Raw genomic sequence first — 13,006 nt, 5'->3', positions numbered from 1 at the left:
CAAAGAATTTCAATGCACAGAAAGGTTTGGCCAAGGTCACAAATAATTGACAGTCTGTATTTAAACTTAGATAATTAAGTTACACCAAAGCAGAGCTGTATTTTTGTCTAAGTTGGGGCGTTTCAGAGAGTTAAAGAAAAGCAAAAGTAAACTTGTAGTGTCTAGGTTATACAGTCCCCTGGTTCTTTTTCTTTTAGATTTTTATTTTATATTGGGGTATAGCCAATTAACAATATTATGGTAGCTCCAGGTGAACAGTGAAGAGACCCTGCCATATATATACCTGTATCCATTCTCCCCCAACTCCCCTCCCATCCAGGCTGCCATACTGGGGTATAGCCAATTAACAATATTCTGATAGCTCCAGGTGAACAGTGAAGGGACTCAGCTATACATATACATGTATCCATTCTCCCCCAAACTCCCCTCCCATCCAGCCGGCCACATGACATTGAGCAGAGTTCCCTGGGCTATACAGTAGGTCCTTGCCGGTTATCCATCTTAAACACAACAGTGTACTTTCCATCCCAAACTCCGTAATTATCCCTTTTGCCCAGGAACCGTAAATTTGTCCTCTAAGTCTGTGAGTCTATTTCTGTTTGGTAGATAAGTTCATTTGTATCATTTCTTTTCAGATTCTACACATAAGGGATGCCTCCTTCTCTGTCTGACGTCACTTCCCTCAGTGTGTCAGCCTTGAAGTCCATCCTAATGCTCCAAGTGGCAGTATTTCATTCTTTTCGATGGCTGGGTAATACTCCATCGTAGGGGCTTCCCCAGTAGCTCAGGCAGTGAAGAATCCCCCTGCAATGCAGAAGCCCCAGGTTCAATCCCTGGGTCGGGAAGATCCCTTGGAGAAGGAAATGGTAAACCACTCCAGTATCCTTGCCTGGAAAATCCCATGGACAGAGGAGCCTGGTGGGCTGCAGTCCATGGGGTCAGAGAGCTGACATGACGAAGCAGCAAGCGCTAAAAACACTAATATTCCATTTCGTGTGTGTCCCTCATCTTTATCTATTCCTCTGTCGATGGACATTCAGGTTGCTTCCATGCAAGACAGAGTTTTTAATCAGCCACTGAAAGAACTGCCTTCTCACTTAGTAGGCTGCTAAGTCCATTTTTTTTTTCTTTCTGGAAACAGTATTTGAGGATTGCCACCCGATCCCAGCATTAATTACTATAGCTCAGACACTTGTGTGATGGGGGATGTCCCTGAGTGCCCAGTGGTTCAGGTTGCACTTCCGCTGCAGGGGCACAAGCTCGCCCCCTGCTCAGGGGAGTTCTGCAAGCCGAGAGGTGCGGCCACAGGGGAAGAAAGGAAACCTGTGTGACAGGGACATGGGGGTTCGGGTCTAGGGGCCAAACAGCCCTCTGTGGGGGCGCAGCTCAGACCTGCCAGCACAGCCAGAGACCCTGCGGCTTCCTCGTGGCCCCAGATGTACTGGAAGGGAATGAGGGCGCGAGGGTGGGGCAGAAGTACCGAGTGGAGGGATGCGAGGGGGAATTTAGGAGGCAGAAGGGATGCTGTTTTACTGGGGCTGTCCCCTTGCTGGGTCGCTTTCCTCCTCGAGAGGGCAGGCGGAGAGCTCCTGCGCCCCTCTCACCGCACCAAGGTGACCCTGGCGCTCCTTTATGTCCCACTCACTCTTTCTGAAGTTAGCAAGGAGGCTTCCCCCCACCAGCCCCCCACCCCGCAGAAGGGTGGCTTGTTTGTTACTCTGGGTTTGTGGTTAGACCTGACGGGGTCAGAACAAGAGGGCATTTAGGTGCCTCCTTAGCTCTGCCCTCTGCTGTAGGAGCACTGGTGTCTGCAGAAGGCCTGGTTTTTACTCTGAGAGACACGTCTCCCCGCAGCTTCCCTTCCTGGGAATCGCCTTTCATCTAACCAGTACTTGCAGGCGATGCCAAGCTGATAATCCCTTCGGAAAACAGTCAGTCAGCGCGACAGAGCGGAGAGACAGTTCTTCCGTCCTCCCCGCTGGAGGTAACCTTGATGCGATGTCTTTGGGCGCCTCTACATGCTGCGCCTTTTGTCACTTCAAAGTCCTGTGTGAGGGTGACGGCTCTGGAGGCTGATGCAGCAATAGCGATGTAGCCAGCCCCAGAAGGTTCCATTCCCTTTTTGTGAATCACAGAGAGAAAATGAAATAGTTTTGAGTCCAGCCTCTTTGAGTGCAAGGAATATGCAGGATTTATACTCCCAACAGGCATTTCATCCTGTGTATGAATGGGTGGACCATTTAGGGCATGAAGGATTTCATCTCAAGACAAACTGTGCTCTGATGTTGAGAAGATGCGTCCTAACCATCTCTTGTCTGTGACCGTGACCACTGGACTGGCCATTCTGGAGAAACAAAGCCTGGAGATGTGTGCTGAGAAAAAGTTCTATTCTTCAAGGAGGAGTCTACACTTGTGATTTTTCCAGAGGCTACTACTGTTTTGACATGTAAAACCAACAGCCATTTGACCAGCCAATGTTTATGTGTCAAAATGATGAAAATAATTACCGTAGGGAAGAAAAAGCACGGCTAGATTGCTGAATATTTCATTGATTCATTCATAAGAAGATAGATGTTTATGTAGCACTACGCTAGGGGTTGGAAATGCTTCTGGAATAAGAATAATAACTATAGCTAACAAGTGTTGAGCACTTGGTACCTACTATGCATTGTACTAAATGCTTGGCATGGATTATCTAATACAATTCTCATGTCAACATTGTCATCAGATGCTTTTTATAATCTCTGTATGAGGAGAAGCAGAGTGAGGTGTAGAGAGGTTAATGACTTGCCCACGGGCACAATGATCGTAAGGATGAAAGCTGAAATGCAAACTCAGGGCACTGCGTTTGCCTCATAATTGTTTGCTGTTATTTCTACATGAAGCAGAAACAAGTCCCTGCCCTCACAGGGCTTAGAGTTGAACCTGTTGCTGTTGGTTAGTCACCAAAGCCATGTCTGACTCTTTTGCAGCCACATGGACTGTAGCCCAGGCAAGAATATTGGAGCAGGTTGCGTTTCCTTCTCCTGGAGATCTTCCCGACCCGGGCATCAAACCCGAGTCTCCTGCCTTGGGGGGCGGGCTCTTTACCACTGAGCCACCTGGGAGGCCCATAGTCTGAATTAGAGTCCAGATGGAGTCGGTCTCTGGAGAGACGTGAGTGTCCTCCAGAGGAGGCTTTGCACCGGTTCCCAGGATTTAGATGGGTGGAGGTGGCACATACTCAATTGGTGGAAGTCGCTTGATGACAGGAACCTCTGATTTCTCTATTCACACTCGTTTGTCCATCTCCTGTCCTCCGCCCAGCAACCTGTGCCTGTCCTCCGCCACCCTCCTTCTTCTCTGATGTAGCCTCCTGGACCTTCCTTTTCTGTCTTTTCTCCCCCATCTAGGCAATGACTGCAGTCCCCAAATGCCCCACGATGAAGGTTTGCAGGAGGGAAACATGGGAGGGAGGTGAGCCTACGCTGCAGATGAAACGAGCTGTTGACGGGTGGCTTAGTCAGCCTCGGGGTTCAGCTGCAGCCTCTCTGGCATTTGAGGGACTCGAGATTCCAAAAGCACATTCATTTCATTCTGCTGTTGCTAATCTGATTTTTTTCCGTGATGAACAACCCAGTTCGTTATGTTTTCAGCTCACATTAATCTTTTCTGTGAGTTTGGTAACATTTGGAGTCATTTCCCTCTCTATTTATCCATCTGGGATCTTTAGAAAAGACAAGTTTGCAGAGTCTTTTGTTGCTCTTGGCTGTCAGAGGGATGAACCTTTTCCTGGTTCCTTAGATCCTGAGAGAGAATCCTCTGAAGTCAAGCACGGGTTCCCAGGGCAGGGAGCCCCCTCCCTGGGGCTCATGGGGTCCTCTGTGTGGCACTGAGTTATATCAGCATCGGAAGCCGCAGCAGTCCCTGGACTTTGTTTGTCCCCATGGAGCAGATGGAATCGGGAAAAAGCTGTAGGGGTAGTGAGAATTGTGAGATTCACCAGTCAGAACAAACGCTTTGGCTTGATTGCCGTCTGTACCACTTATGAGCTCTGTGACCGTGGGCAAGGCCCAGAGTCCGTCTGAGAGCCACTTCCCTAGTCTGTGAGAATGCCTGTCCTCTTCACATGAGTGAGCGGTTTCAAGTGTAAACTTATATTCACATCTCTATTTTGGGGTAAGTTCATAATCTTGCTCATATCACTAAAGCTTTGCAATTTCTTAGGCCTTTTTCCAACAACAGCTCAACAGGAAATATATAGATAGATAGATAGATATAAAAGATATATGTATATATATATAAAGATATATACATATATTTTATATAAGTATATATAAAAGATATGTGTGTGTGTGTGTGTGTGTGTGAGTGAAAGGTGAAAGGCACTCAGTCGTGTCTGACTCTTTGCAACCCCATGGACTATACAGTCCACAGTATTCCCTAGGCCAGAATTCCCTTCTCTAGGGGATATGTACATATATATATATATATATATATATAACATATATTATATATATAATGCTTCCCCAGTAGCTCAGCAGTGAAGAATCTGCCTGCTAGTGCAGGAGACACAGGAGACATGGGTTCAATCCCTGGGTCAAGAAGATCCCCTGGAGAAGGAAATGGCAACCCATTCCAGTATTCTTGCCGGGAAAGTCTCACGGACAGAGCAGCCTGGTGGGCTATAGTCCATAGCATCGCCAAGAGTCAGACGCGACTGAGGGACAAAGCACATAAATATGATTTCATGTATATAAATGATTTTACACACACACACACACACAGTTGGAAAGAAAAGAATAGGGTATTGAGGAAGACTTTGCGGCTAGTATTTCTGTTCTGGGGGAGCATTACATTTTTGTTTTATTTTAGAACATTTCTCTAGAATAGATTACTTGAAAGAAAATTACAATGTCAAAAAAGATATATATATATACACATACATATATACATATATATGTGTATATATATAAAATTTAATGTTCTCAATAGATATTGCCAAATTTCTTTCCAAAACATATTCTCAAAATATGTGTTTATGAGGATGCCGTATTATTCTGTTCTTATAAGCATACAGATGGTATTTTTAAAAATTATATTGATAGAAGAAAAACATTCATAGCTCATTTTACAGTTGCATTTCTTTGGCTGCTAATTATGTCATTCCCCACCCCCGACCCCCAGCTTCACTGACATAACTTCATAAAGCACTGTATAAGCTTAATGATTTGACTTACATGTAAGAGGCTAGTATTTCGTAAAAGTCTTTTTTATACTAAAAAAAAAAAAAAGACTTAGAGCTGTGTGTCATATTCAAAGATCTATTGGAGAGGAGCTACACTGTTTAGAAAACAAAGAGAATCTTTTGGAAATTCAGATAAGGACATCCTTCCGGGTGCGATGTAGTCCCCAGAGGTCCCAAGGGAGGCAGCTCCTTTGGAGATTCCAGGCTGGACGTCCCTGGAAACACTGCGCTGGGAAGGTTGGGATGTACCCATTCACCCCATTCATAATTCAAGTAAGGGGTTTTTTTAGGGAAAATACTCAAAATTGGACAACCGTTCAAAAACCATGAAAGTCGTTGTTATCTACAGTCATCAACTGTAAAATATCAGGGTGAGTTCTCGTTGCCGCTCATGGGAAAGGTTCATTCGCATGGATGCCTCTTGCAGGAGGAGGGAGAAGGCTGACTCCGTCTGGTTGCTGTTGACTTTAGGAAGGGTGCAGGGTGTGGCGCAGGCCAGTGGAGAGGAGAGGAATCTGGGCCGTTTGCTCAGATTCCGCACCAGGAACAACAAGGCGTCGTCACTTGGAAATGTCATCGTTTGTTGACCTTCCGCTCCCCCAGCACCTGCGATTTGAGCAGAGACTCCGATTACAGAAAACTCCCAATGGTGCTGATGGAAATTGCCTGCGTAACCAGTGTGCCCGCCCACATAAAATGCCAGATGCCTGTTTCATTGCGATGCACCCCCCTCCCCATTTGCAAAAGAGCTCATTACGTCTGCTTTCTTCCCCTTAGGTGCCCACGCAAGGACCAGCACGATGAAGAGATGCGTGTGTGAGTAGCAGGCCTTTGGACCACGCCGGAAGGAGACCAACTGTGTGGACAGGGCTGGACCGTGAGCACACGTGCTTGTGGAGTAGATGAGGCTTGGGCTTGTGATTATGCTGACATTCCAGCATGAATCTGGTGGACCTGTGGTTAACTCGCTCCCTCTCCATGTGTCTCCTCCTCCAAAGTTTTGTTCTCATGATACTGTGCTTTCATTCCGCCAGTATGTGTCCCAAGGGCTGTCTCTGTTCTTCCTCTGGGGGTTTAAATGTCACCTGTAGCAATGCGAATCTCAAGGAAATACCTAGAGATCTTCCTCCTGAAACGGTCCTCTTGTACCTGGACTCCAATCAGATCACATCCATCCCCAATGAGATTTTTAAGGACCTCCATCAACTAAGAGTTCTCAACCTGTCCAAAAACGGCATTGAGTTTATCGACGAGCACGCCTTCAAGGGAGTCGCTGAAACTCTGCAGACTCTGGACTTGTCTGACAACCGGATTCAGAGCGTGCACAAAAACGCCTTCAATAACCTGAAGGCCAGGGCCAGAATTGCCAACAACCCCTGGCACTGTGACTGTACGCTCCAGCAAGTCCTGCGGAGCATGGTGTCCAATCACGAGACAGCCCACAGTGTGATCTGCAAGACCTCCGTGCTGGACGAACATGCTGGGAGGCCGTTCCTCAATGCTGCCAATGACGCCGACCTTTGTAACCTCCCTAAAAAAACAACTGACTACGCCATGCTGGTCACCATGTTTGGCTGGTTCACCATGGTGATCTCTTACGTAGTGTATTACGTGAGGCAGAACCAGGAGGATGCGCGGAGACACCTCGAATACTTGAAGTCCCTGCCGAGCAGGCAAAAGAAAGCTGACGAACCCGACGACATTAGCACCGTGGTGTAGCGTCCGAGCTGCCTGGCATCGAAAAGGAAATCCGTTTGGGATTGTGGTAGAATAAGCTGATTTACTTCTCTCATCCATTGTAAACATTTGAAACTTTGTATCTCAGTCTCCTTTGAATTATGCCACTGTTGAACTTTGAACAAACGTGACAACCTAACAACTCATTTTCGTTTAGGCAATCCACCCCTGAATTGTACCCCTGGCGGTATATTCCCGAGTCGGCTACTTCTCTGAACCTCAGTTAGATCCATCTCACTATTTAATAATGAAATTTATTTTTTTAATTTGAAACCAAATAAAAGCCTAACTTTGAATCATGAAAAACAGAGTGACTTATTGGTCCAGAAAACTCTACAGTCATTCCATTGCTTTAGAGAGAAAAACAGACAACCCGTGTGAACCCAAAGAGCGATCCCAATGAGAGACATGTTATTAAGTTCTCCTGTACACTGGGGAGCCGTAGCTGACTTATCAACCAAGTAAAGTGTCTGTCAGACTTCAAAAGAGTAAGGCTTAGCAAACCCGGGTGATAAGAGGTAGTGTCACATCCTACAGAGCCTTAAGTTCTGATGCTTCTAAATGTTTGGAACCTAAAAGTCAGTGTGTTTAGCTAAACACAGCATGTCTACTCTCTGCTAGACACATGGGAAAGAAAAAGACCCCACATATTCTGTCCTCAAGATTACCTTGTGGTAAACAGAGGTCTCTGACCACCATAGAAATGCCTGTGCCAAAAACGAAGGTCCTAGTAGTCACGCACACATCAGCTTGCAAGCCCGGTGCAAGGCATTTGCCTACTATTACTATGCTCTAGGGCTTCCCCGGCGGCTTAGTGGTAAAGAATCCATCCGTAATATAAGAGATGCAGGATCGATCCCTGGGTGGGGAAGAACCCCCGGAGGAGGGCATGGCGACCCACTCCAGTACTCTTGCTGGAGAATCCCATGGACAGAGGAGCCTGGCGGGCTACAGTCCATGGGGTTGCAAAGAGTTGGACACGACTTAGCAACTCAGCATGAATGTACACTAGACCTCTAAACCCTCACTCCTAGAGGAGAAAGTGACAGCCACCCCATCTACAGGGAGGAAGCTGAGTGTGAAAGAGGCCTAGTGTCCTGCCAAGGGGAAAGTTTCAGAACTTGAACCAAGTTTCCCTGTCCCCAGAGACTGAGGTCTTCTCATTATGTTCTGACTGGGTTGGTTGATAGAGGTACAACTCACATGTTAAAAAAACACACCCGTGTTAAGCATCCAGTTCCATACATTTGACAGACATACATCTCAGCATCAAGACGTTGTCCCTGATATTGTTCAGAGATAGGAGAAACCTTGTCTGGTTCTTGGAGGAGGAAATTGTGTCTCTTCGGTTTCAGCTGCAGTTAAACATCAGAGACCCGGGTGAGATCGCATCAGATGGTGAGGCGGGTGAGGAAGCAGAGGGAACGTGGGGATAAGCGTGTAGAGGGGTGGGTGGGATGAAGGGGTCTGCGTAGGGGGAGGAGAGAGACCAGCTGAGGACTGGACCCAGACTCTGGAGTAAAAGCAACTAATAGTGCTTATGGGACACTTCCTGCACACCAGACACTTCCTCTGGGTTGTCTTGGTTAATCCTCCCATAGCCCTATGATGTAGTCTTTTGTGAAAGAGGAATCAGAGTTGCGGGAGCTTACTTAAGATCCTAGAGCTTGTCACTCTTGCAGATGTTGACACCCGGTCACCTGTGGACCTCACAGCCGTCCTGCTGTAGGCTTTGCAGTCGTGGACTTGACTGCTTCAAGTTGCTGGCTCCTGAGGCCTAGAGGTTTGCAGACTCCCAGGCGATGGTTTAATTAAGAAAGAACAGCAAAAATAGCCCTTTGCGGGTTTAACTAGGAAGGAGGGATCCTTTGCCGTTTTGACTTACATGGCCTCCTCCAACTCATATGAGAGCATTTGGGGGCCTTCAAGAATCACATCTCTGCCCATGGAAAGCCCTATGGGGCCTGTCCTGTTCGTATAGTTCCTGAGATGTGAAATTCAGGGTATGGGTCCTAGAACGCCTGCATCCCAGAGGGAAGGAAGCCTGATTGCCTGTTTGTGCTAACTGGATTCAAATGCCTTTCAGCAGCCCTGGAGCATTGCTGAAGACTTAACACCCCCTGGAGGACAACCTTATAATATATCTCTGTAAGTATTACCATAGAAAGATGCCTAACTGAATACACTTTCTTCCCCTGAAGAATAAGATCATTGCTAGATCACCTTTAAAAATATTCGATTAGTTCATTGTATTTATTTGTGTGTGTGAGTTACATTCATTTTAGAGAAGCTTTCACAAGTCACGTAATCCATTTCAGGTTGCTTTTTCCAGATAATCTTTTCTGTAATTGTTCCTGTTGATGATGTTCAGCCGCTGAGTCGTGTCCGACTCTTTGCAACCCCATAAAATGCAGCTCGCCAGGCTCCTCTGTCCTCCATTGTCTCTCAGGGTTTACTCAAATTCATGTCCATTGAGTCAATGATGCTATCTAACAATCGCATCCTCTGTCATTCCCTTCTCCTTTTGCCTTCAATCTTTCTGGCACGAGGGTCTTTTCCAATGAGTTGGCTCTTCACCTCAGCATCAGTCCTTCCAATGAATATTCAGGGTTGATTTCCTTTAGGATGGATTAGTTTGATCTCCTTGAAGTCCAAAGGACTCTCAAGAGTCTCCTCCAGCACCACAGTTTGAAAGCATCAATTATAAAAGAATATAAAGAATTAACATTAGTGTTGTAAAGAATTGATATAATTTAATCATTAGGTTCTTATAAATAGGAGCCTATTTTCCTTCTGATCAATTACATTAGTCTAGTGAAAGCACCTGTCCAGGCAAAATGTCTGCAGATTTTGACGTGCAGTCTTGGTCTCATCCAGATGTGGCCAAGTTTGATCCTCACATTTTAGTGTGTAATTCTCCACGTACAGGGAATTAAGAGAGCATCCTAGGTTAATCCCGTTCCCTGCCTGTACATTTCTAGTAAACATTGAAAGTGCAAGTGCTTAAAAAAAAATCACATTTTAAAATTGTCATGGATTGGAGGATATAAGCCATTGGAGGAAAAAATTAATTCTATTTTTTTCAAACAATAACAGGCTACCTGGCTCCTTTGGGGCCAGAATGGAAAAGAAATACCCTTCCCATCAGCTTATAGGGATGTTTGAGCCACCGGCCCGACAGGGCGTGATGCCAGGGAGTGGAAAGAGCTGCCTGAAGCTCACAGCTGGCTGTACAGGAAAAGGCCCCCAGTGCACACTCAGGGTTGAGCCCAGCAAACTCCATAATTTCTGAACCCTCACACACGTTTACGTGTATGGAGAGTGACCTATTTTAGGGCTGTACAGTTTGGGATTATCTGAGGCACATGCCACCTTCCCTTCTGAATGTTCTACCTAAACAGCTTCTTTGCTCAGCACCTCGTTTAGCATCACTCGTCTAACCTCCGCCTTTATTCATTTAGTTCTTTAATTCTTATTTCATACAGGAGTATAGCCGATGGACTGTGCTGTGTCAGTTCCGGGTGTACAGCAGACTCCGTTATACATATATAAGCATCCGGTATTTCTCAAATTCTGTACCCATGTGGGTCATTCGAGAATACTGAGTTGAGTTCCCGGTGCTACACAGTAGGTTCTCATTAGTTATCTGTTTTATACCTAGTAGTGTTATACAGGTCAACCCCAGTCTCCTAATTTACCCCTCCCTAACCACAACCTTTTCGATGAGAAAAACACCTGAGAACTTTAATTGTTTGCGAAGTGCTTATCTCTGAAGCAAGGCAAATCATAAAACATGCCAGTGCGGCTGGAACATTTTCAAGAAAGGGATAGAAAGTTATGTAATGGGAGATTTAACTTCCGGGCACACGTCGGCAAATTGTAAGGCTCTGATATACAAAGCATGCTAGGGACACTTTGTTCTTTTTTATGTCCTTCTCTGATTGCCCACAGTAATTTTTGCTCTGACAGCCTCTAGCGGAAGGCAGTCTGGGGTAGGTTTTCTTACTGACTCACACAGTGAGTCCTCTCATTTGTCTGGCACAGCTGGCAAGTGGAAAATTCTGCTTAATTAAATGTTCAGGTTACTAGAGATACGTGAACTCATAGAATGGCAGGAATGGAAATGTCCGAGAGCTGAGCTCACCAACTGATTGTCAGGTGTTGAAATCTTTGCAGGCTTGGGGACTCACACTTGCCTCTCCACATAACCATCTGTGTCCCTAGTAGAACACCAATGAACTGTCCTGATAAACTGGCCCCCGTTTTCAAAGAAACAGAGCAACATAAACATTACCCCCCCGTGAGAGCATCCGTGGCTCTCCATAAGTTTCTCTCGGGATTCAGAAGGCACTTTCCTGCATTGCCGCAGAGTTGTCATCAAGAATACCTATGATTCAAAAAGGCTTCTTGTCCGCTCAACATGTGACAAGGGGGCTCATTTCCCTTTCATGAATGGGCTCTATGCCGTGTGTGACCTGGCTTCCCGGTGGAGAGATGGAGACACTGATGTCAATGCACCTTCCTGTGTCAGGAGAGGTGATCGGTACTTGTTGCTTTGAGGGGCAGCACAAAAACAGCGTGGTCAAGGACCACCCTGCAGGCGAGAGGCAGGCGAGCACCTCTAGAGGATGTTCTGCTCTGGGAACCCACTCCAGTGTTCTTGCCTGGAGAGTTCCATGGACGGAGGAGCCTGGCCGGCTCCAGTCCACAGGGTCGCCAAGAGTCAGACACAACTGAGCAGCTAACACACACCCACACACACCGGTCTGTTTTCAGAGCTCTTGTCAGCCTGGCATCCCAAAGTGGCACCACTGATGGATCAAACTGGCTGAGCCAGACCCAAAGTGACCTAGAGGCAAACTCATTTACTGCACATTTGCAAAGGCCTTCCCCGACCCTTTGCTGAATTCCAGCAAATGAATCAGAGTTTAGGGAAAAGGGAGGCTTGAGTTCTATATCTCACATTGGCCCAAATTCATTACATAGATGGTCCCAAATGCACCAAATGAATTAGTGGGTCACGGGCCCAGCAGGGGGCACTCCTCAAGGTCCGAGACCTTCTCCTTGCAACCAGGGCAATTATGATCTTGCAGACAGAAGACCTCACAGGGTCCTCAGGGGGCCACGTAGAGCCCTGTGTTTCATAGGTTTCATGGGTGAGTGACAGTGAAGGGAGGTCTATCTTCATAACTCTAACTTCTCCAGCTTGAAAAGGACCAGAAGCTGGTGTGAATCACTTAAGAAGTGTGTGTGTGTGTATCTATGTGCACACTGGGGTAACATGGGGAGCTGGGTCCCCAAAGCACCAGGAAACAAGATCATGGGAATAATGAAAACAAAATCTGTCTGTCATTTGGTCTAGAGAGAGCACAGCTTTGGGTTTTCCGGGGAAATGATTAGATGTATTTTCAAGACTGTCCCCAAGTTCACTGAAAATCATTTACACTTGTCACTAATGGCAACTGAGTCGATCAAGTTTCTGAACTGTGCTCTTTCTCTGGCTGACAGATCTGCACTTTGCTCACTATTTTCAAAAAAGAATCGGCTCATTTGCTTTATTTGCCTGTGGCCATATGAGCTTTCAACTGATGAGAAGTTTCCAGATATAACCTTGAAAACTAAGCCTGAAATGAATACATCGTGGGTTTCTCTGGGGTTGAGACCAAAAATCTATTTCTTTTTACATTTCATTTATTGTTTTTCTCTCAGAGGAGTGTTTGCAAAATGAAAGGCAATCTAAAGTCTGGTTGTTGGTCTAAAGAAGAACAAGCCAGCTATTGAGCTTGTTGAATAGATGTAAATAAAGTGGCTTGTGCTTCGTCGCTCGTGTCCAACTCTTTTCAACCCCGTGGACTGTAACCAGCCAGGCTCTTCTGTCCATGGGACTTTTTCCAGGCAAGAATACTGGAGTGGGTTGCCATTTCCTCCTCCGTGGAAAATGGCTCATAGATAACCAACACGGACTTGCTGCATAGCACGGGGGACTCTACTCAGAGGTCTGTGATAACCCATATGGGAAAGAATCTGAAGATTAATGGTGGA

The 13,006-nt window shown here is 46.2% G+C and overlaps 1 protein-coding gene across 6 annotated transcripts in view; it reads left to right on the top strand.

Moving 5' to 3' along the window:
- LRRC3B (leucine rich repeat containing 3B) overlaps positions 1–7,270 on the top strand; it is a 94,298-nt gene extending 87,028 nt beyond the window's left edge. For all 6 annotated transcript variants that reach the window (XM_069572834.1, XM_069572835.1, XM_069572836.1 and 3 more), the window contains one exon: positions 6,005–7,270. In XM_069572834.1, the coding sequence (XP_069428935.1) occupies positions 6,167–6,946 (780 nt within the window). In that variant the 5' untranslated portion in view covers positions 6,005–6,166 and the 3' untranslated portion in view covers positions 6,947–7,270. The remainder of the gene's footprint in view (positions 1–6,004) is intronic.
- Positions 7,271–13,006: the final 5,736 nt, after the last annotated feature.

Source organism: Ovis canadensis, chromosome 26, assembly GCF_042477335.2.
Source record: "Ovis canadensis isolate MfBH-ARS-UI-01 breed Bighorn chromosome 26, ARS-UI_OviCan_v2, whole genome shotgun sequence".
Lineage (NCBI taxonomy): Eukaryota > Metazoa > Chordata > Mammalia > Artiodactyla > Bovidae > Ovis > Ovis canadensis.
Note: the sequence above shows the minus strand (reverse complement) of the source record. Positions and strands in the feature narration are given on the sequence as shown.